Source organism: Perognathus longimembris, chromosome 9 (assembly GCF_023159225.1).
Source record: "Perognathus longimembris pacificus isolate PPM17 chromosome 9, ASM2315922v1, whole genome shotgun sequence".
NCBI classification, from domain to species: Eukaryota; Metazoa; Chordata; class Mammalia; order Rodentia; family Heteromyidae; genus Perognathus; species Perognathus longimembris.
Window position 1 is genome coordinate 50,338,346 of NC_063169.1, and position 25,354 is coordinate 50,363,699.

General features: G+C 38.4%; 1 protein-coding gene across 2 annotated transcripts in view; it reads left to right on the forward strand.

Annotated features, from left to right (window-relative positions):
* Enpp3 (ectonucleotide pyrophosphatase/phosphodiesterase 3) overlaps positions 1–25,354 on the forward strand; it is a 61,079-nt gene that overhangs the window by 23,725 nt on the left and 12,000 nt on the right. For both annotated transcript variants that reach the window (XM_048354092.1, XM_048354091.1), the window contains exons 10-21: positions 151–216; positions 921–993; positions 7,299–7,407; positions 8,866–8,994; positions 10,079–10,110; positions 13,129–13,256; positions 15,762–15,767; positions 18,205–18,265; positions 20,069–20,156; positions 21,775–21,950; positions 23,929–23,980; positions 24,812–24,966. In XM_048354092.1, the coding sequence (XP_048210049.1) occupies positions 151–216; positions 921–993; positions 7,299–7,407; positions 8,866–8,994; positions 10,079–10,110; positions 13,129–13,256; positions 15,762–15,767; positions 18,205–18,265; positions 20,069–20,156; positions 21,775–21,950; positions 23,929–23,980; positions 24,812–24,966 (1,075 nt within the window). The remainder of the gene's footprint in view (positions 1–150; positions 217–920; positions 994–7,298; positions 7,408–8,865; positions 8,995–10,078; positions 10,111–13,128; positions 13,257–15,761; positions 15,768–18,204; positions 18,266–20,068; positions 20,157–21,774; positions 21,951–23,928; positions 23,981–24,811; positions 24,967–25,354) is intronic.

Consider the following 25,354-nt stretch of genomic DNA (forward strand, 5'->3'; position numbering starts at 1 on the left):
AACAAGGACCCTTTGAGTATATTGAAGTTTTATTCAGTAAGTTGATAATAAATTGATATTTGAAGATGGGAACCTAACTTCTGGAGGAGAATTTTAGTAATTATATTTTATTTAATTCACTTAAAATTATTTTTACTTTCCCCCTCCCAGTTCTGTTCCATATGAAAAGAGAATCTCAACATTGTTAAAATGGCTGGACCTTCCAAAAGCTGAAAGGTAACATATGGGGTCAGAGACATGCTGGCATAGATAGAGAAATGAGAGAAATCACTGGAATTCGTTATTATCAGTGACCATTTTTCAAAAAACAATTGCCATTGCCTTTCAGTGGGCATTTTTCAAGACTCAAGAATTGGTGCTCTTGATAGTCAGCACCATTCATAATAGAGATAAAGCCAGGACAAGAGAGGAGAGGCAGATATGTAGCAAGATAGAGAGCTGTGGCAGAAAGGAAAGTGGGTTTAATGCTTGCTTCTCAGGAGTGACCCTGGGAGCTGGTGATGTTGGCACAAGGCCATGGCTGATGTTGGCACAAGGCCATGGCAATGGGCTGGAGTCAGAACATCGTGAAAGAGAGTACCAGATGAATAGTAGCACAGAATGCTTATGTCTAAAAAAGATGTAAGGCAACACAGAGTTAATAGAAAGTTAGGAACTAGGCAGTACAAAGAGTTGAGGCACACTGAAAGAGATCATAACAGTGTGAATAAGGAAGACTTTCACAACTGAAAAGTGCCAATGTTCATATATGGGTGGGGGTTTATCAATTTCCTGTTAGGTGATCTGTCTTTGTTGGGATCAAGTTTAACCATCTGACATTGACAAAGAGAAAGCTAGGGTGAGATCAACAAAACCCCTATTCGAGCCTGTAGATTTCCTCCAAATTAATAATGTCCTTCTCTGTTTCAATTTTACCCTAGACCCAATTTTTATACCATATATGTGGAAGAGCCTGATTCTGCAGGACATAAAAGTGGACCAGTCAGTGCTAGGGTAAGGTTTGTTTTTTTTTTAACAAGTGTAAACTGATCTATCCCACAAATAAAAACAGTATTATTTCGTTTCATGACAAGATCAAAGAAACTAAAAGTCTAAACAGGAGCTCTGCCTCTGTAACCATAAATAGTTATGAATATAGTAAGGAACAATTGCCTTATTGACCACATCTTGATTCTTTTGATAAGAATTAACTTATGACATTGAGGTGGTACTATCATTTTATAATCATGAAAACATTAAAGCTAGGGATTATATGTGCCAGTGCAGTGTCTGAATGTGGCCATTTCAAGCTGTCCCAATGTACAAGGTCATTGTGGTAATGTGTAGCTGTCAATTCTACATGGTTGCATTTATAAGTTCCTTACAAGTACACTAAATATGTTAACACCTCAGGCAGAGTCATTTTAGACTAGAGGCAGCTAGGAGGGAATCCTCTGAGAGACAAAAGAAAACAAAGATACCCAGAATTCTTGAATAGCCTTATTAGGAAGGAGCCAAGCATAGGAGAGGAACATATAAAACAAGCCACAGATACACTAATGCACAGATGACTTGACAAACTGACATAATAATGGTACTAATCACAATAGCAACAAATCCTTATGAAGTAATACTCTGTGCTGGATGATATTTGCAGCACTCTCTGTGGGTGTCACTGTCTTCCAATATCTGGAGCATTGGGAATCAGGGAGAGTGTTAAGAGTAAGCCTGGAGAAGGAGGCAGCCATTGAATCATACAGGTCTTAGCAGGCCATCGAAAGTGCAATGTGAAGCACTGAGGCACTGTTAGTAAGAAAGTAAAGCCACTGGATCCATGTGTACCTAAAGACCATTGTCAAAGTACAAGAGGAATGGAAGGGAAAGTGGCAAGACACAGATCCGTCTATGCCACATTCCAGAACATGGCAGCCAGTGGGAATGAAAAGAAATGTATTTTGAGATTCACTTAGGAGAGAGACATGGCAAGACATGGTGGCTCGTGGGGGAGTGGGATGAGCAAGCAAAACCATGAGATTTTAGTTTCTGACCTATGCCAGCAGATGAGTGATGGCAGTTCCACTGGCATTAGGCCTCTGCAGGGGTGATGAATTTGGGGAAGATGCTCACCATGCACCTTGGGGAACCTGTCACCTCCTCATGCAGGTGTTCAGTAGGAAATTGAGTATGCATGTTAAGGTCTGTGAGATGAAGAACTGAGATGTGGGTAGCACACACATGATGACTGCAAGGGGAGCTGGCCTAAGGAGGGAGTAAAGGGTGAGAATAGAAAAAAAGATTAAGATAAAACTTCATTTAGACTCAGGAAAAGTGTAGGCTTCACAACTTTATTATTACTGTTGCTTTTTATTACCTTTAATTAGTTGTACAAAGGTTTTTCAATTCAACATGTGAGTTTTCAAGTCCAACACCTGCTGACCAATGCCACCGTTATTGTCCCCCATCTCTCCCAACCCTACCCATCCCCTCAAGTTACCTGCTCATATTTTCACATATAAACACTGAATATTATGAGTATATGCTCTAGTCTTTCCTCTCTCATTCATCTTCTCCCCTCCCTTTGACCTCCCCACCAGCAGCACAGTGTTCAGTTAATGATGTTTGTTTTTGAGTTTGTTTTTACCCACTCACTAAGGTGAAAGCTTAGAAGTGTGCTCTAGTCTTTTTGGATTTTAAAACCTTTCTTTTAGCCTGGCATGGAATTCCTACATGTGATGTCAATTACTCAGAAGGCAGAGGCAGGAGGATCACAAGTTAGAGGCTAGACCTGGTACAGTTTGTGAGGCTCTACGTCAAAAACAAAATACAAACAAAGCTTAGGGCATGGCCACATTGTAGAGTGCTTGCCTAGCAGGCACAAGACCTGGGTTTCAACCCTCTGTCCTCAAAACTCTCTTCTTTCTACTCTTCAGAGCCTCATCTGGGCAGTTTCTATGGGCCTTATATTGTGTCAGGCACACCTAGCCATGAAGAAGATAATGTCCTTGCTGTTGAGGAAAGGAGTAAAGGATACAGAATAAAGGAGACAGAGTTGACTTAGAGTCATGTTGATGAGCAGAGTGCCTTTCAGGTTAAAATTTTCTGTTACTAAACATTTGATAGCTTGCATAATGTTTTCATGAGAAGATTCTATGGCATTGTATACCTTGAGTGGCTTTATGAAATAGTGATAGTAGAATGTTAAAATGTGGATGGCGGAGCAGCATTAGAAATATAATGAAACCAGGAGCTTTTCCTTTCTTTTTTTTTTTTTTAAGATGAATTCTCACTATGTAGCTCAGGATCATCTCCAACTCATGACCTTCCTGCTTCTTTCTACCAATTGCTGGGATTATATATTTGGGCTACCACACTCTGCCAGGAACTTTTTTTCTTTTCAGGTAATGCTAGGGTTTGGAATCAAGGCACTGTACTTACTAGGCAGGCATCTACCCGTGAGCAGTGCCTCCAACTCTTTTTGTTCTGTTCCTTTTTCTTTTTCTTTCTTTCTTTTTTTTGGGAGGAGAGAGATGGTCTCACTTTTTTTTGTTCAGAGTTGTTTGGACCATAAGCCCCTCTACACGCTTCCTGTGTCATTGTGGAACTGGAATGACAGATGTGCTCCGATGTTGAGAGATGGGGTCTTGTGAATTTTCTGCGTAGGGCAGTCTAGAACCTCAGTCCTCTCGATGCCCATCTCCTGAGAAGTTAGGATTCAAGGATGAGCCACACATGTCAGGAAGTTCTTAACAACAAATGTATGCCATTGGCGATCTAATATTACAGATAAAGCAGTCACAGAATGTCCTGGCTAGACCTGAATCATTGTAAATAATCACTTCCATACTCCAGTACTATTCAGCTGTTGCTCATTTTTTTTGGATTTAAAAATGTTTTCATTTGTTAACTAATACAGATTATGAATGAGTTTCATTGTGATATTTCCTTACAAGTACGTAGTACACTTGGAACTGAAACACATCCTCTTATCTTGATTTTCTACTAAAGAAATTCATCATTGATTGTCAGAAACTACCCTGTGTTCTAGAAGTTCTGCATGAAGGACAGGCTAGTTTGTTTTATACAGAGGTTGATCCAGGTATAAACGTGCAAGGATGACAAAGAGGAGAGTAAGTAATTTACTTATGAATATATTTAAAAAAAACTCAACCCTGAAATGAGAAGCCTCTAGCTCTCATGTCACTTATCACAAGATCTTTACCTAGGTAGATATAAGCAATGAAAATATGTACTCATTCTATCTACATGGGACCAATAAAGGCACTAACCTGAAAGGCTCTTTCCTTACATGAAAAGATAAACAAATGAATTTCAATAACAAATTAATTAATATAAATGAAGGAGCTACTTTTAACTTCTCCCACAGGGAATCAGCAACTAAAACCATGTTTCAAGCATGAATCTCAAGCTCAGAGTTCATCTCTGAGTTTTATATGCTTGATACTATGATTAAAAAATGCATATTCCTTTCTGCTAATGTTACCATTCTCCAATGAATAAATGAATCTTCAATTTACATTTTTCTGGCCCTATATTTTCTGCTTGATAGTTTCCATTCCTTCACTGCCTATATTCATTTTTCAGTTCCAATAAAACTGCAATTCATGTCTGGGGTGGTAATAATTTCGATTTCTATTGTACTGATTGCCCAAATGGTTGGTCATTTTTCTTTTCTTTTTTTTCTTATTTATTGTCAAAGTGATGTACAGAGAGGTTACAGTTTCATACATTAGGCATTGGATACATTTCTTGTAGTTTGTTACCTCCTCCCTCATTCCCCCCCTCCCACCTCCCCCTTTCCCTCTCCCCCCCCCCCATGAGTTGTTCAGTTGGTTTACACCAAACAGTTTTGCAAGTATTGCTTTTGTAGTCCTTTGTCTTTTTATCCTTTGTCTCTCGATTTTGGCACATGTTCCATGGAATAAGGAGCTAGAAAAGTTCAGAAAAGACGATGAGGACCAGATTGTCTTACATGTTGGTAATCCTCACACGAGTGGCAACAGGGATTCGGAGCTCTGAAGAGCTCCACTGTGGAGCAGCACGTGGAGGAGGGTGTCCTGCATCTTTCTGCATCTGGGAGGGTGTGGAGTCTTCTGGAAAGAAGATTATGGCAGTTCTGTGTAGAACTCCCACGAGCGAGGTTCCCTGCAGCCTCGCGTTCATTTCACACAAGGAGATTTCTGGCGCCAAAGCCCAGTTCTCCCCGGGAGTGTTCCACTGCACTCATTGCACTGGATGCGCTCAGAGGGCTCGTGTCCTCTGTGCAGGCGACTGAATAGGATTCCACGGAAAGAGGCAATTTCCTTTCCTTCTCTTTTCATTTTCTTTCTTCCCTCCTTTTTTTTTTCTTCCCGCTCAAGGCTAGCACTCTGCCACTTGAGCCACAGCGCCGCTTCTGGCCGTTTTCTGTATATGTGGTGCTGGGGAATCGAACCTAGGGCCTCGTGTATCCGAGGCAGGCACTCTTGCCACTAGGCTATATCCCCAGCCCCCTTTCTTCCCTCCTTGAACCTCTACCCTTGTGCTGGGGATCAAACCCAGGGTCTTTTACATACTGGGCAAATAAAAAGTCAAGTGTTCTAAACAAGTGTACTCAACTCAAACGTTGTCTACTGCTGTAAACATTCTGTCCGTTCTGCTCATTCTCTGATCTGTTTGTTCTTTCCTTCCATGGAGTGTGTGCTTTATGAAAGACTCTAGGGTTAGAGAGCGTGTGATGAGTTGGGTTGTTTGGTCCCTTCTCTACAGGAGCACACGGTAACTTTAGGAGATAATTACACATGACATCACACACATGATACCTCACACTCGATATCACACACCTTCCCACACGGTGCCATGAATGTAATGCCATGCACACACACGATGATATATATCACTGGATTTTCCACTGTAATTGTGTGCTAAGGGGTGGGAGAAGGCAGACGAGGGGGGCTCTCAGAGTGCTCGGAGAGGCGACCCGGATGACTGTGTGGAAGGGGGAAGCTTGCATGGCAGCAGGCAGGAACCCTGATTGACACCCAGTGAAGAACCAAAGGGCAGAGCTACTCCCAAGATTGAGAGTCTAAAATGCATCTTCAAGTTAGTGATGGATTTAATGTTACATAGAGCCTGGGTTGAGTTTAAGTATTTTTTATTTCTCTTATTTATAATGGGGTCAGGATTTAGAGATAATGCACTCATTTTCTTCATTCTTTCCAGCTTGTAGAATTATTCTTCAAATTATGAAAAAAGGACAAAAATCTTTGTAGTAGTAATGTGAGAGATTAAACATTTTTTTCCCAATCCATTGCTGTTACACCTTCTTATTCAATGAAAAAATAACTGAAACATTACATCTCTGAAATTCACTTAAACTTTAGGTCAGTTCAATGTACTGTAGATAACATGTAACACATTTTAAAAGAATAATATTAAAAAGAAAGCTTTTAAAGAAAGAATACAGTATAAACACCGAAATAAAAATGAACTATTATTCTGAGGCAACTACAATCTATAGTACTTTGGCATATTTTCTTTTAGTTCTCTATGCATGTACATTTACTCAGAAATGGTCAATGTATTTAAATATGTTAAAATAGGATAGCTCAGTTTGTATAGTGTGTATAAATTGGGTTTTCGTTTGTTAATATTAACCATTGTGTTGTGAGCTTTTTTCCTATGCCTTATAAATATGATTTGTGGACTGAGGATGTATATAGCATATTAATTCCATCTGCTGCACCATACTCACATACAAAAATAAAGGGCTATATGTTATACATTCTAAAACATGTGCCATATTTTATAGTTCCTAAAATTTAAATTATAAATCAATGATGCAATGACTAGCTTTGCTTGTAATCTCCATTTGTATGCTAAGTATTTACTTAGGAAGAATGTCTAGAAGTAGCATTATTAGGGAATAGAGTATGTTCCTTCTTTAATTCTCTGGTCATGTGACCTTTCAGAATGGAGGCAACACTTTTATTCTCATGGAAGGGGCTGTGTCTCCCCCTTCAACACATAGCATTGAATAGTGTTTGTTGATGTCCAGAACAGTTTTGTACATCTGTTGGCCTATAAACAAACTTCTTTTACAAGAAACATGGTTCAGTTCAGTTTATTATTATTTTTTGCTTATAGAAATGTCGGGAATTGGTATTTGGTAAATGTAATTAAGACAGGTGCTGGGCTTTGATGTTTTATTTCAAAACCTGAAAAATCTTAGAGAAGGGAATGTGTTTAATTTTGACTTTACTGGATAGTGATTTGGCTAATTAAAACACCTCACAGAGACAATCTTATTCTGGCTTTTAAAGGTAATTAAAGCCTTGGAGTCTGTAGACAACGCCTTTGGAATGTTGATGGAGGGCCTCAAACAGCGAAACTTACACAACTGTGTCAATATCATCTTATTGACTGACCATGGTATGCTCTTTTAAAAAATTAAAGACATATTTTATCATTGCTTATATTTTGTCCCTTCAGGGACCACACAAAACTATTATTTTGAAGTCTGTATTTCCAGACCTAAAGATTCTTGAAGAAGCAAAGAATGAATTTTGTGGTAGATGATAAAAAAGACAGAATTAAAATTATTAGTTATTTAATACTTCTGAAACTCTTTCCATATACATTATTCTTGGTAAAATTGAGTTATTGTACTTAGTGGGGGTGTGTTTGGGTTGGTATTCAATCTAGAAAGAGCTTTCCAGGCTTTTCAGCTACCAATCACTTCATGTGGATTGGCTGTACTTTATGCTATTGCAGATTGACTATGCTTTATGATATTTATGTATAGATTGACTGTGCTTTATAATATTGCCAAGTTTATCAGGCTCCATATATTTAAAGTTATGTGAATAGATGTGTATTGAATCATAGCTTTTTGTTTTCAAAGTCCATCTCCCCTATTTTTCTGTTTAGTATTAACCTGAGAATTAAAAGAAATAACGGAACAGTTTCCCCTGCCACTCCATGAACAGTCATTTCCTCTGTGCAGTGCTGGAATAGAATCCAGGGCCTCAAGCATGCTAGATAGGCACTCTACCACTGAGCTATATCCCCAGGTCCTCCACTAATATTCCATAAGTACTTCGTTGGTGCTGGATTTCCTAGATTTGGAGTGTTGAGAAAGAAGTGAAGCCAACTTGAATTTTTTTCTAGCCAGGATGGTCAGGCTGTCTCCTCTGGGAAGCTGACCTCCAAATCTGTGAAAGAACAAGACAGCAAGGGTGAGCAGAAGAGAGCTGAGCTGGCAGAGCTTTGGTCTGTAATCAGGCAGAGCTCCATATATTGTCCTGATATACAGAAATAAGTAAATATATAAAGAAACAAAAATGTGTATGCAGTCAGAAGAATCTGCCATGGACTCAACTAAAAAACTGTTTGGACGACATATTGTTTATGTAAGTTTAAATGATATAATTAAAAAAAACAAGTATTTAACCCTTAGTTTTAAGAAATTGTTTTATAAAGATACATGTTGCTGATTTAAAAGTGGATTGTATTGTCTTACAGATAAACAGGTATGCATATTTAATTAACCCACAGAGGTTTTTATTTTAAACATTGAACATATGGGCTTATTATTCCTCTCTGTTTCTTTGACTGTCAGTTTTCAGGCTTTGCCTCTTAGAGAAAAGTAGTAGAATAAGTTGTCTAAGTTCTCAGTGAAGCTTTGAGATCTGTTGCATAAGCAACTCCTATTTGACACAGTCAACTGAAGGGTGTTTGTTGGTGTCCTGTATTGTTTCATACAATTCTTGGCATTAGATACACATATGTATGTAAATATATAAAAATATGCATGATTGTGTGTAAATCCATTGAATGGATCTATTGGAGAAAAATAAATGTATATTTAATGGACTTTCAAAAATTTAGGAATGGACCAGACTTCCTGTGAGAGGGTGGAATATATGACTGATTATTTTCCCCAAATAAACTTCTATATGTACCAAGGGCCTGCCCCCCGCATCAGGAGTCGTAATGTGCCCAAAGACTTCTTTACTTGTAAGTATGAAGACAGCCAGCTGGTGAAGGGGAAAGGTACAGGTGGAAGTGCATGTTAGCCTGAGTGCCCAGAACCTGAGAGGTCCTGGGATTATTAGGCCCCTATGACTTCAGTGGGAGATCAAACAGAAGCAAATGAGGAATGCCCATCTGTCAGTATAGTCTTTCATTTTTAGTCGATAGTATTAGCTTATATTGTTGGGTTAAAATATAGGTTATTCTATTTTTTCCTTTTATTTAAAAAATGCTGAGGTTTACAGTAACATCCCAGTTTATCTTCCTTTCACTAACTATATACTCTGTTAAGCACATTAGAACAACAGCACAGTGAAGGGAATAATGCAATAAATGAATCTTGATACATTAGAAAATGGTGCTTAGTGATACATTTGCATTCTATGTATATGATTAAACATTTGATCATATAGTACCTTCCTATAGGCATACTGGCTAACTTAGGGGTGGGGTTTATACTGTTAGAGGTAAACCTTACTTAAACCTAGCAATGCAAATTTTATCTGCCTCTCTTGCCATTTGGATCTCTTCATATGTACACAGTCCTAACACTATATACAAACAGGGAAAGCTAAACAAAGCCACTTTTGATCCTTGGAAGTATATCAAGTTTTAGGACAGTAATTGTGTTTACATTTTATGATGCCTAGTATTGACAAAATGTTATTTCCCGATATTAAACAGATAAATCTATTGGGGAAAAAAAACCTGAGGCTACTTTTAAGAATAGGGGCTTCCAAAGCTTCCTTGTTCCTAGCTGGTGCTCTACCAGTTGAGCCATGCCTCCAGCCTGTAATTTTGCTGATTAACTGAAAATGGAGTTTTACGGACTTATCCTCCAGATCTCAGTTTCCTGTGTAGCTAGGATGATAGGAACCAACCTATTAGCACATGGATACTACTGTGTTTTTAAACACTAGAGTAAGAAATCATTTTGCTTGAAATCATTTTAAATTTAATCTTATCAAATCATAGCCATTCATAAATTCAAATTCAGTAAGCTGATTATGTTTTTTTTGCAGTTATTAAGTATCAATTGTAATGTGATTTGTTTTTTCTTCTGAAACAGTTAACTCTGAAGAAATCGTTAGGAATCTCAGTGTAAGTACACAGTCTCCTGAATACATAGAGTACTATAATGAACTGGAGCTACTTGTGATTTGGGTGTATGTATTTCTGTATATTTGAGGGGGGAGATTGAGACAGGAACACATTAAGTAGTCCAGGTCAGCCTGGAACTTGCCCTCTTCCTGCCTCATTCTCCTTATGGCTGGAAGTAAAGGTGTGTGCTACCACACACAGTTTCAAATTTAATTTTTACTCTCTATCAATATACATGTTACTTGCTTTTATCTCAGTTGTTTCCATCTTGGAACTGACACTGCTACAGGAAAAGGGTTGAGGGTTACAATGGTATAAATTCTTGGCTTTCATTGAAAGAGCTGATGCTCCACTCCAAAGGGCTATGCTAGTGAACTTCTAGCTCTCCTCCATTATTGTGTGGCTGGATGTCTACAGTAGCAAACCGCAGGCGTTGCAGGAAAAAAAAATCCTATTATCTTCTAATTACATAAGCACAGCTGTTTGTTGTTGTTGTTATTGTTGTTGCTGTTGGTTTGGTTTTCTATCCTGGATATTAAAGAAATGAAAAAAGAAAATTCCAACTACATTAAAGCAAAATTTTCAAAATAGTGTTCATTACTCTGTCAGAAAGGTTTAAAATGTTCTCTCATGGTAGATTTTGTTTTATTGTGGTTGGATTTTTTTTTTTTTTTGGCCAGTCCTGGGCCTTGGACTCAGGGCCTGAGCACTGTCCCTGGCTTCCTTTTGCTCAAGGCTAGCACTCTACCACTTGAGCCACAGCGCCACTTCTGGCCATTTTCTGTATATGTGGTGCTGGGGAATCAAACTTAGGGCCTCATGTATACGAGGCACGCTCTCTTGCCACTAGGCCATATCCCCAGCCCTGTGGTTGGATTTTTGTGGTGCTGGGAATCAAACTTGGGGCGTCACACTTGCTACCACTGAGCTCCTATTCAAGTCCTTTATGTGGTAGCTTAAATAGTTATGTGTTTGAAACATACTCAAAAATATGTAGTTACTATATGGGATCCATGATTATGTCATTGCTTAGAATAAGATTCCATTTATTTAAGTATAGTGCTAAGACATATTGAAAAAAAACCAGAAAGGATAGAGCATGAATGGTTAGAGAGAGAAACACTGGGTAACCTTTAGCAAAGCAATCTTTAGAATGTTCTTACTCTTTCTCTTAATCCTTTTACTAATATGCAGATCTTGAGTAAAGTGATAGACAATGTTACCCCCCTACTGGTAACGCTATGTTTATGGTATGTGAAAGGATGGTACAGAATTTTTAACACAGACTCTATAAATCTACATTTTGGAATTTTCCTGTCATTTCTGAAAGAGATTATGAGAGAAAATTTTGCTACTGTGTTATTTTGCATTTCCCCATTTTCCTTTTGCACGGCGAGATATCGATGCAATTTGCATTGTTTACAGTTTTAAACGCTGCATATAGTTACATCAATAATTACTTTAAAAAAAACCAAATTGTATAAAATTTACTTCCAGTTGTAATGAAGTCTGTTGAATTCTTTTTGTTCAGTCCCTTCATGATCTCTACGTAGCTGAAGTCCAGTTGATGAAAAGGACATCTTTCATAAGACTAGTGGTCAAGGACAGATAGGAATGGGGAATGGAGAAAGAAGCTATCATTTCAAGTCCACCACTTTCAGGAAAATGGCGCATGGGGTGGTGCTACTCTGGTGGCTTGCAATGGACAGCTCAACATGATTTGAACTGGCAGCTCCTTAAGTTCTACAGCATGAGAGACATCCGCATTAACTTTATTGTCTTAACTATGGTGCCTGCATCTCAAATTCTCACTTCTAAAGAATAACCATGTACTTCTTCAGAAACTGGCATATACCTGCAGTTTCCACTGGACCAGTTCTAGCTACAGCCCAGGGGAAAGTGAGACTAGTTAAATGATCAGTTGCCCCTGTAGGCATGTCCTTTTCTTAAACCTCTTTGGGAAGCTGGCAGCCAGCATCTGCCATCACGTGCTTGCCTGAGAGTCACTAGACTATTGGCTTAATGAGGAAGTAATGGTGAAAGTACTAAAGGCCATAGCCTGGAAGAGATACAAAACAGGCAAGAGGAAAACGGGCAGAAGTGTTATGTATGGTAGATATTTTTCTCTGTCTTATTTCATTTTCTAATCTCTCCTGACTCTCCCATTTCCTATATTTCTTCTATGTTTTATTTTTGCTAGTTGTATTTGATAGGCTGTTTTTCTTCTCACATAAGTTGAATATGAGATGCTGACACAGCCTTGTTAATATAAATGAGGTATTATGGTTTGAAATGTATGAGAAGTAAGGAAATTGAATAAGTTTTATTTCTTAATATTCTTACATGATCTTACCCCCTCATTCTTTGAGGTCATGCGATAAAATTATGATAGTTATATCTCATTTCTTTACTTTTTGCATGACTAGACTGCAATGTGATTTGTACATTTTGCTGTTTTAAAATCTTAAAGAAATAAGTTTTATAAAATGTACTTTTATTTGTCAAGAATACATGAACATTTTACAAATAGACTACAACAGCTGTTAAATTGATGCAAGCGACATTTAAGAAGGAAAATGAACCCATTGGCAAGGTGTTTTGAGGCAATTAAACTGATTTTTCATTTTTGCCATTATCTATAATCTGTTGTATGTTTTTCATATATAATTTAGACTCAAAAGTTGTACTTGTCATTTAGACATATTTATTTTCTGTCAAAAAAAGAAGAGAACTTTATTGTGGCTTAAGGCTCTTACCCAGGAATACATTTTTTTAAATATCTATCACCAAATAACAATTTAAATAAATTTGAATATCAACCTGATTATTGTTTTATAATAAAAGTAATATACTGGATTATAAGATAGTATCAGCCATGTTGACAAGTTTAATATTCCCATTTTATTGAGTGTAAATCCCTTTTAAATGAGTATTTAAGAAATGTTCTTACAGGATGAAAATTGTTAATTAGTCTGCATGTCTCACATTTCATGGGAGAAATGTTTATCTCCTTTTCAGTGTCGAAAACCCAACCAGCATTTCAAACCTTACCTTACTCCTGATTTGCCCAAACGACTACATTATGCCAAAAATGTTAGAATTGACAAAGTTCATCTTCTGGTTGATCGACAGTGGCTGGCTTCAAGGTCTGTGTGTCTATTTACTTATAATACTGGAAACAATGAACGTGCATTTTATTTTATTTTATATGTATATATATAACATGTTTTAATTTTTTTATTGTCAAAGTGAAGTACAGAGGGGTTACAGTTTCATATGTAAGGCAGTGAGTACATTTCTTGTTCAATTTGTTACCTCCTCCTTCATTTTTTTTTCAAGTTTTTATTATAAAACTGATGTACATAGAGGTTACAGTATCATACATTAGGCATTGGATACATTTCTTGTACTGTTTGTTACCTTGCCCCTCATACACCACTCCCTCCCCCCTTTTCCCTTCCCCGCCCTCCCCCAGGTGTTCAGTTCACTTACACCAAACATTTTTGCAAGTATTACTTTTTAGATGTATGTAACCTTATCTGCTGTTAGGATCGCGAGAACTTTCCTGACCATTGAGATTTCCTTGACATTGCCCATGCTTTCCGGCACTTCTGCATTTGAAGTTGTTTCTCTTAGTCATGGTCTTAGCATCCTAACCTTGACAGTGGAGATGAGAATGGGAAAGAAGACGGAGACCCTTGTAGCCACAGATCCAGAGATGTTAGCAGCAGTCCACTGCTACCTGACTGCAATCTCCTAAGGCAAGAGATAGAATAAAGGTGACCCCAGTTTATCTTTTTCCAGGCTGGGAGTGAGGGAGTGACTAAATTGCTTTTAAAAATCTTTGTCATCTTCCTGTTTTCACAAAAGTATTTTTTTAAACCAATTAGTTGCGACCTTCCTCATTTTTTCTAGTTATAATCTATGCTGATCACTAAGCATTTGCAAGATTGAAATAAGACAATTAAAACAAAGTAAGAGCATCCTGAATAACTTTCCCAGATAATGAGTGTCTTCATGGTCCCAACAAGAAAGTTTTTGAATGCTTGCAATGTATTTGTCAGGCCGTGTCCTGGCCATTTAGAATAGAGACATGATTCCTGCCCTAAGAATTGTAAATCCAGTGGAGAAGAGTGATACTAAACTAGGAAAAAAAATGCACATATCCATTCTGGTAGCTGAATGAGTGGTTTTTATTTTTGTGTTTTATTCCAATATTTTTCCATGTCCTTGAGTATCAGTGATACCAGAATCATATAGTAGTTTCCTGGCATACCTTATATTTAGCAACCTAATGCCAAGAGGTGATAGATGCAATGGGAATACAGTGGTTAAAATTATATTTACAAAGAAATAGGAGATTAATAGGACAAGAGAGTTGGGCTTCAATATATAGATGCAGGATTACAAAGCTATAGTAATAAAAACAGCTTAGTATTGGCACAAGAACAGGCCTGAGGACCAATGGAACAAAACTGAATACCCAGAAATGAACCTGCAGAACTATGCCTACTTATCTTTGATAAAGGAGTTAAAAAATAGGATGGAAGAAAGACAGCCTCTTTAACAAATGGTGCTGGCAAAACAGGTTCAACACCTGCAAAAAACTAAAACTAGATCCTTATATATCACCCTGCACCAAAATCAATTCCAAATGGATCAAACACTTTGAAGTAAAATCAGATACCCTGAAAACACTACAAGAAGGAATAGAAGAAAAGCTTGGGCTCCTTGGCACAGGACGAAACTTCCTTAATAAAGGCCTAGAAATGCAACAAATCAAAGAAAGGTTGAACAAATGGGGCTGCATCAAACTGCAGAGCTTCTGCACGGCAAAGGACATAGCTTGCAAGATAAACAGAAAGCCCACAGATTTGGAGAAGATCTCCACCAGCCATACAACGGACAAAGGCCTCATATCTAAAATATATGCAGAGCTAAAAAAATTAAATTCCTCCAAAAGAAATCCCCAAAGAACCAACAGCCCCCTCAAGAAGTGGGCTAAAGACCTGAAAAGAGACTTCTCTGAAGAGGAAATGAGAATGGCCAAGAGACATGTGAAGAAGTGCTCTACTTTATTGGCCATAAAAGAAATGCAAATCAAAACAGCATAGAGATTCCACCTCACCCCAGTAAGAATGTCCATTATCAGGAAAACTAACAATAACAAATTCTGGAGGGAATGTGGCTAAAAGAGAACCCTACTACATTGTTGGTGGGAATGTAAACTTGTTCAGCCACTCTGGAGAGCAGTGTGGAGATTCCTCAGAAGGCTAAACATAGAGCTCCCCACCACCCAGGAACTAGAGATTTGGCAGAACTTGTTTAAGATAATCCAATGCAGTGCTCATCCATGGTATGTAGTTCCAGACTTGGTCACTAGGTGGCATTGCCCTACATCCTTGGGATCAGAGGTGTGTGTGTGTGTGTGTGTGTGTGTGTGTGTGTGTGTGTGTGTGTGTGTGTGTTAATATGGGTCAGAATTTGTAAAGTCCTTGTACCGCCAGCCACTATACTGTGGCTCACTCTGTATAAAATTTTCCGAAAGCATTTTCTTACAATAAAATTAAGTATTTAGTAAGTTAGGTATATGGTATGAAAATAAATTTGTACCCAAAATGGGGGCACATCTTCGAAATCTTCATTATTAGGGGTAAGTTAGAAATTAGGAAGCCCTGGTAGAGAATGAGAAAGGAGCATAGAAGGTGAGTTCAGCCACTATGTTATCTCTAAGCATCATCCATCCATCCCCAGTCTCAAATGTTGAGTGCCAGGTGCTTTTCCACAATGTACAGTGAGATGTAAAAGAATTGCGCCCCCTCAGCTACTTGTGGGAACAGGGAAAAATTAGTATCTTAAGGCTTCATTTTTCTTATTTATTCTCCTTCTGTTGACTTATAATATATACTAACTTACACCATTCAGAAATTTGTATAAACAAAAGAACAAGTATTCTTCTGCTTTAATTGGAGGTACATTTGAGTCTCTACTTTGAACACATGAATCTCAAGCTACCTGTTTTCTAAGTACAATACCTAACAATTTGTGTAATCTGTATCCTCGGTTTTTCTAAAAGTTGTGAGATTTCAATAATTTTGGTAAACCCAATTATTTGAAACTCTAATTGAAGAATACTTCAGTGCTTCATATAAAACACATGAACATGAAGACTAGCTTTTTATTTTGGAATAGCATTTTCAGTTTGGAATAGCAGCTTAACTAGTATAAGTAGAAATGACAGCCACCATCCTGCCCCGAAGCTCTTCCTCCAGGTGGGAAGGGAGACAGACAGTCATGGTCTGCGGTGAGAACCAGTGGGCTAGAACCAAGTACAAGGCTTGAGGAACAAACAGATGACTCCTCGCATGCACTGATGTCAAGGATCATTGGAAGAAGGCATCCTGGGAAGGGATGGTTCTGTCCAGGGGTCTAAAGATGTAGGTTGGATTAAGACAAATGTTCCTACCTCATGCAGTCAGCATTTCTCAAGATACACAGCCAAGAAGGTGAGTAGAAACGGAATTCTTGATCAGTTCCGCAGCCCCCAATCCCCCACCCCTGGAGAATTTGTCATCAGGAGGAAGGGGATTCTATTTCTCCACTAGAAGGTATCATCTGTTTGCCAAGCCTTGTTACAGACTGGATTATTGAAGATTCTTGCTTAGATCTGTATCTAGATCTGCTCAGAGCAGCTGATTTCTTTAGGAAGAAAGAGTGGAGAGAAAAAGGGCAGGTTCCCAGAGATAACCAGTTCCCAGCAATCACTAGCAATTAAAAGACCTGCACATAAAGGACCCACCTGTCATGTATAAGTAGTAGGATTTTGAGCTTAACGAAAGGAGAGATAAGATTGCTTCCTGCAAACAGAATGAAACCGACATTTCAGAGCTTATTTTTGCTACTCTACAGAGCAGAATGATCTATTGATAGATTTATTAGGAAGGTATGTAGTTTTTATCCTGTCAAATAATTTTATATAATATTATTGGGAAATAATAATATACATGAACACTGGTATAGTGACAGCCCCAAGACAGGCTATGGAGCTTTGGGCACAGTGCAATCCATCTCATTGCAGTTCATTGATTAACTTATGACCCAGATTTTCCAGGATGGTCTTGCTTTTTCATATTCTTGTTCCAAATGTATATTCATTAGAAGGTGTATTTGCATTTCTGTCCATTGTTAACAACGTATGAACGTGGGAAGATCTTGAAATTCGGAAAGCAGGATGATTCGTTAGGGAGCTTCTTCAGGGCAGGGATGAGGAGGAGGTAGATGTGGCCTGGCATGAGGACAGCCTAAGAGGGAAGAAAGCACCCACAGGAAAAAGATTACACAGACAAGACTTGGCAACCACTTGGGTGCCAACAGAGAAGTCTTGTTCATCTTCACTAGTGTCATTACCTGGTTGTGGTGGGGGAAATCAGCTTCGATTTCAGATGTGTTAGTTAGACAGAGTAAAGATAACAGAGAATGTGTTCCAAAAGGTTTCATAAAGTACTTCAACTGAATTACAAAGAGATAAAATCAGCTGGTCTTTTCCAAATGGTCTCTCTCTTTTATTACTGGTAATTTCCAGAGTCCAGTAATGGTTGGAAGGTAATAACATGAGCAGTTTGAAGGACAGATTTCTAAAGTTTTCTCTTAGGAAACAGTAGGAAATAGAACATTTTTCAAATGGAATTTTCATATTTTTGCTTCTGATCAACCTTTTTGCAATATTGAACTAGGTTAGGAGATAAGAGTGCAAAATGTATTCCTTTATTTTCTGAAAATAGAAAGAGTGCCAATTATAGAAAATTTTACTAAAGTCTTACTTCAAAACCCCCTTTCTTTCATCAATGAACATGCCAGCTTCCCATAGAGATTTTGGAATCTATTTATCTCCAGTTGAAGAGAGTTTTATTTATAGAGTATAGAAGTCTTCTTTTCTCTAGCGTCCCATTCCGTTTATTTCTCTATAGCTAGGAACCTGAGCAGAAGAATGATCATTTATGTTGTTGATGAAGAAAGTCCATGGCTTAATTTACTCTAAAGGCTCATATTACCATATTGGTCTGAGTGTAATATATTCTTTCTTTGTAGGTTGAGACCATATACGAGCTGTGGAGGAGGCAACCACGGTTATAACAATGACTTTAAGAGCATGGAGGTAATGCACTGCTGTTCCTCAGCGTGGTGGGCAATGTCTAAAACTCTTGAGTACAGCTGTGAATGAGAAAAATAAAGATCCCTGCCTTTGCAAAGCTCTATTTTAAAAGGAGGACAGAGATCGTGGGTAAAAATGAAGGAAGAAAGGACTTGTCATGTAATTAAGTTAGGAAAGATGGTCGTATTTTGGAGTACCATGGGGCGGGATCCAACTTTAAATCGTGAGGAAAGGTCAGTCACTGAGGCAACCTTTGAGTAGAGGCTTGAAGAAGTGGGGAGGGTTAGCCTCATGGATACATTGGGATAGCCTGATGTGTTGGATGCAAGAGCTTAGTGAGTTAGACTGGGGCTACTGCTCATTTGGAACATGCTAAGTATGAAATGTTCTTTAAAGATGCATATAGAGATGTTAAAAAGGGAAATTAAAGAGAATCTATTCTAGAGATTAAGAATTGAGTCTTAGGCATAGAAGGTATTTAACACGTGTGCCACAAGCCTGGACATTAGTGGTGAATACTTTTGGTCCCAGCACCTTGGGAGGTAGAAGTAGGAGGATCAAGGTCAGAGGTCAAGCCATGCAAATTGCAAGATGCTCGCTCTCTAAAAATCAAGCTAATGCACAATGGACTGGGAATCATGGCTGGAGAGGCAGAGTGCTTGCCTAGCAACTGAGAAGTCCCGATTTCCAACCCTAGTGCTTCCGACAAACAAGCAAGCAAACATGTGCAACTCAGGATACCCCTAAGTCCTAGGTGGATTGTGTAGACAGAAGGGTTGATTGTGGAATGTAGGGCACATCTGTTTGAAGTCACTGGGGAGGAAAAGTTACTAGCAAGGAGACCTAGGAGTAGAGGCAACAAGGAAGAAGAAAAAAATTCAGGACTCTGTGGAGCCCAAAAAGCTGAGAAAGTACAGTCAGGAATGTATGAGAAAAAAACATTATGACACTGGTGATGAAAATTAGTGTTGCAGTGTGATTATTTTCTCTAAAGTTTCATTTGCAGCATACATGTGTGAGTACACATTTCTCTCTGCATAGAAAAAATGTGTTAGACTTTATGAATGTACTTCTTGTTAACATTGTCATAGTGGATTGTATCTTTTTTTTAAAGATATTTGAAAAATCTCTGGATACAGAGCTTTTCTGTCAATTAAGGTACTATATGATAATTATATTAATAACCAACAAAAAGCTATGCTTTTAATTCTCTGATGAGTATCTTGGGTAAAAATATATATTCCTACCAACAGAAAAAATATTTTGTATGTTTTCCACACTTGTAGCTGACACTAGGAAACAATCAGATCTATTATAAATAGCATACATCTCATTAAGTATAATCAAAATATTTAAATCTCTGTCTCAAAAATGGAGGGAGATGTTTAAGAAAGACAGAGATTAAGAAGCTGGGCAAACTATTAATGCTTAAAACACTATCATTGTCATACATTAACATATTTGAGCAACGACAAAAAAGGAATATGAAAAGAACATAGGGTATCATATGATGAATTTCTAATGTGTATTGTTTAGACATGGAATCACGCTGATACATGCACAACTGTTGCTGGCATCTTAGCATGTTGGCATGTGGGTCTCTGGGAAAGCAGAGAGAGACAGAAGTAAACACACTGTGGATTACACTTGATGGATGTTAGCAATATCACTGGAGAAAATGATTTTCAAACCACTTTCAAGCCAGAAAAGAAATCCTGATTATGAGACTTGTAGAAATGTGTTTCTTCCTATACCTACATGTGAACTTAGATGGCCTCTAGTAATGATATTACTGTCACCACCTAGGCTATCTTCTTGGCACATGGCCCCAGCTTTAAAGAAAAGATTGAAGTTGAACCATTTGAGAATATTGAAGTCTATAATCTACTCTGTGGTAAGTATATGCACATGAACCCACCAGCATATGGTAGACAGCTTTCAACAGAGATTATTTGAAACAGGATAAATTGAATTGGGAAGACTAGATGTTCTGCATTAATATGGCAGAAAGTCACCAGGGCAGTGGCTTGTGCTTGTAATTCCAGCTATTTCAGAGGTAGAGACTGGGAGCCTATTGCTGGTGAGACCTTCATCTCACTAAATAAATTAGGCATGGGTCAGGTGGTGGGGAGCTGCGCCTATGCCCGTAGCTCCATGGCAGGCATAGGTAGGAGGATCACAATCTGAAGCTGTCCCCTGGGTAAAGAAAATGAACCCCCCACCCCCAAAATAGTTAAAGCAAAAAGTAAATAAATAAATAAGACTAGAGATACAATTCACCTGCCAAGATCTTCAATTTAAATCCCAGTGCCACTAACAAAGAAGAAGGAAATGAGGAAGGAAAAAAATTATTTTTTTTATTCAGAATCATATAGTCAAAAGTGAGTTCTTCCCTCTGGGCGTGGTGATATATGCTTGTAATCCCACCACTTAGGAAACCAAGCAGGATTTTGAGTTTGCGGCCAGCCTTGGCTACATGGTAAGACTCTGCCTTAGAACAAAGCAAAACCAAAGAAAAATTGAGTTAGTTTTGCTTTACTAGTAATGATTATCTCTAGATTTTAGGAAACCAATATTTTCTATTGCTATGTGCTAACTTAATATAGAAGAATTTAGAAAAATAAAATAGTACTGTTAACTTTTCAAAGCAAATTCACTGCATCTTAAAACACAATTTTTGTTTGTTTGGTATTTATATACAGAGAAATCCTGTAGCATAAAAGGATGATAAGCAGGTCCCATTTGGGTAGACATTTATTACCCTTGAAGTTAAACATTTGTAAAGAACTATTCTAGGGAGCCTGTCCTGCTCTAGCATTTACATGCGTGCCTCGGTCCATTGAGTTCACAGATCATCTTCCCATCTGGCAAGGAAATGCTGCAGTTTCACTCTGCGTTGGAAATAAACCAACCACAGCTGTTTCTCTTAATCTTATTACTGTCCTGCCATAATTAAATGTGACTTAGAAACAAAAATGCACTCACTTAAAAGAAATAATGAGTTGCATCCTAACAAGCTTGAATTCTTAGTTCTCATGTACTAATTAAGCTTTTGAATTATCTAATTTTGTTAAACTGTGTTTTTATTAATAGTATAGAATATATTTTTGCCTTTTGTGTTGGTTTGGACAAGGTGTATGCTTCAAGTGATAGAGATCTTGTCTAGCTTGTATAAGGCCCCAGGTTCAATCCTGAGTACCCCCTCCCCTTCCCACAAAATACAGATTTTATGCTAGAAAAATCAAAGGATGCTTCAGGAATGAAGTGGTCATGTAAGCAAAAGATTTTTTCTTTAGAATAACAGAAGTCCATCTGTGGGGACTGCTGCACTCCAAAGAGACTAGTAAAAGTCACCATGGAGAAGAAAGCCAGGGCGTGGGATGCGTACACAGTGCATTGGAGCAGAATTCAGACAGGAAACAGTGGGTGTCTGCTTTTTGTCCCACCTCCCTCCCAAGTAAGAGTTCGTTGCTTTCACATTTTACTTAGGATTCATTTTTTGTGAAAAACAGATCTTCTACGAATTCAACCGGCTCCAAACAATGGTACCCATGGCAGTCTAAACCACCTTCTGAAAGTGCCTTTTTATGAGCCATCTCATGCTGAGGAGGTGTCCAAGTCATCTGTTTGTGGCTTTACCACTCCATTGCCCACAGACAAGCTAGACTGTATGTGTGCTGCACTGAACGTAAGTATCAACCTCGTGCTTCCACAGGAATGCAAAAGGACAAGCTATAAATCCCAGTAGTCAACACTCAGGTTGTGTTCTGCCTTGAGTACTTACTAAGTAAATCTATGGAGTTTCTCTGAGCTTGCTCTGGAGATGCAAGATCACAGTGCATACATTATAAGAGTAACTACGTGCATATGCTTTGTGGTGTAGAAAGCACAACTGGGAAAGAATCATTCATTCTATCAGGAGCTAATCATCTTGACCATTCAAAATAGCCATCTTAGAACTCTTTGAATTTTTTTTTCATATACTGTGCTTGTAGGTTCAGAATCAGATGAACATACTTCTCTAAGTACTTAGAGAAGAGAAGATATGGATTATAACTTGGATTAAGCACCATCACTAGAATAGGTGTTGCAGGGTATTTCTTTGGGTAGCAGTGGAGAATCTCTGTGAGGCAGCACTCAGTGACATTTGGAAGGTCTTTTTAGCTCACGGGTCCCTGGCCTGAGTGCAGAAGCAACACTTCAGATCCAGGGGAGTCACCACAAGGTGAAGTTGTAGCGCAAACAGACCACCAAGGGCAAGGAGTTAGAACAGGAATCCAAAATACCAGCACCAAGCCTGCCTAGGAAGATGGAGGCTTTGGATTGATGGAGAAATACACTGGAAATTTAGAATGAACATAGAGTGCATTTAGAGCATTTCAAGGTGTCTAGGATGCCAAGTTCAAAATGTGGTAGTAGAACTTAATAACCATCTGCTGCCAAGGGTACAAATAAGTCCAGTCAATGAAAACAATACATTTGTTGTTGTTTGTTGTTTGTTGTTGCTGTTGTTATTTGGAGACAGCCTCACTATGAAGCTCAGGCTGGTGTGGAACTTACTATGCAACCCAGAGTAGTCTTGAACTTGTAATCCTCCCATCTCAGCCAAGGACCTTAACATTTCCTAGTCTTCAAAATAGGATTATACCTGTACATACAGAAATATCCAACCAAAAGCGACTTTAAAGTGCAAAAGTCCAGTAAAACTTCTCAATAATAAATCTATAGGAAAGATCAAAGTAGAGATATGAGATTACTATGTAACATTGATGTTACCCTGTAACACCTAGCATTAAAAACTTTGATGTTAGATGTTAGTCAGGTGCAGTAATTCATCGCTAGAATTTCAACTACTCAGGAAGCAGAGAATGAGAAGATTGCAAGTGGAATCCAGCCTGGAAAAATTTTATTAAGACCCCAGAAGAACCAATAACCTGGTTGTGGCATTTCATGCTTGTCATCCATGCTACATAGGAGACATAAGTAGAAAGATCTTATTCCAGGTGAGCCTGCACAATAATGTGAGATCCTATCTGAAAAAGAACTAAGCAAAAAAGCTGGGGGCATGGCTCAAGTAGGGAAGTGCCTGCCTATCAAATGTAATGCCCTGAGTTCAAACCCCAGTACCACGAAAAAGTGATTATGGATATAAAGTGAATAATTTGTTCATTGTTTTTGAGATAAAGAGGACACACAGAAGTTAGGTAGAGTCTAAGGTTGGGAAGCTTGGCAGACCTAACTGCAAACCCAGAGCTCCCCTCTGTAAAGATACTTCTCCCAGCTCTAGATGCAGTCCAGGACCAACATTCTACCACTTCCAAGCTGAGTGGAACGGAAGACTCTCATATGCTACCCCATATGAGATCTACACCTTAACAACCCAGGTTTTGTCCTACCATGCTGTGGCCAGAAAGCTTTGATCATTACCAGTTATATCTTCTCAAATTCTTACACACACACAAACATGAACCACCCCTGCCCTCATGGGACAGTAGCATTTCTGTATTTCTGAGCAATTAAAAAATTGGAATTTAAACCTCATTTATTCTGGGTACATTGTTCAGTCGCACAATACTTTATGTGATTATTACAGGAATAATCCAGACTGCTGTCCTCATTGATCACTCTGACTTACTTCCTTTCCTTCCTCTCTCATTATTTTGCAGGATACTGAACTGGAACAAGTGAATCAAAAGCTAAATCTCAACCAAGAAGAAAGTAAGTCAGTAGAAATGGTGTTATCTGATATTGAGAATGAACAAAACACATTGCCCATTTAGTATTATCTAAAGTAAACTCACTGAGAATATTGAATGCAGAGTTTATTGCCAATAAACAAGAGAGAAAATCGGATAAGTGTAGAGAGAGATATAGAGATATATCGTATATAGTAAAGTATCATTTTAGATTTTGATTTTTTTAGTTACTTAAAATTTTATTGTAAAGGTGATGTACAGAGGGGTTATAGTTACATGAGTCAAGTAATGAGTACATTTCCTTTCGAACAGTGTCATCCCTTCCATCCTTCTCTCCCTATTTTTCCCCTCCTGACTTCACTCACCAGCATGTTGTATAGTTCATTTCCAACATAGTGTCTAGTGGGTTTCACTGCTGAGTTGGTTCACCTTTTGTCTCACTGTTTCTGTGCTTCCCCTTCCCCTCCCCAAATCAGATAAACTTACATACAAGATGAAGGGTACAGATATAAAAACCAGTGACAGAGGGGAATAAACCAAGGGAATAAACTAAATAAAGAAGGAAAGGAAAGGAAAGAAAAAGAACCTCACACGTACCTTGTGAACTGTACATTGTAAAGAGCCAAAGAAAACAGCTTTCAGAGCCTTTCTCAGCCCCTTGCTTGGCTAAGCTCCTCCTTTAAGTCTCCAAGAACTGGAGAGTAAACCCCGCCTCCCAGGACTATAAGATTTCAAAGAAGGATGGAAAATAGTTGCCGGAACTTCTGACACATAACAAACCTGCCTGTGGGAGTTATTCTATGCCTTGTAGCATTTTGCTAATGTCACAATTACTTGTGTTATTGTATTTTAGTAAACGCAACAATGAAAGTCAATTTGCCATTTGGGAAGCCCAGGGTTATGCAGAAGAACAAGGAGCACTGCCTGCTTTACCACAGAGACTACGTCAGTGGGTTTGGGAAGGCTATGAGGATGCCCCTGTGGAGCTCCTACAGCGTCCCTTCACCGGTAAGGTGCGGGTCCACTGACCCAGGAAGGCTGAAACAAAACGAATTCTTTCATGTTGTAAGAGTTGAGTTCCATTGCGCCTAAGAGACCAGAAGGAAAGTGCACTTTCCTACAGCTTATAGAAAAAGACTTTTACAAGTGTTGCAGGGTATGAAAAGGGAAGATATGGTAGTTTGCCTGGCGAAATTAGTAGTTTCACAGGCCAATTTGCTCATTGGCAGGGTAGGTAAAAAGAAAATTTCACACAATTTATAGTATGTACAGAGACATTCTATTCATTTGGTAATTCTCAAGTGTATGTATGATGGGTATTCCCAGAAGTAATTCCCTTGATAATAAAGGACTTGGTTGTCAGAGGTCAGAAGGTGCTCTCTCTCCTCTCTCTGTC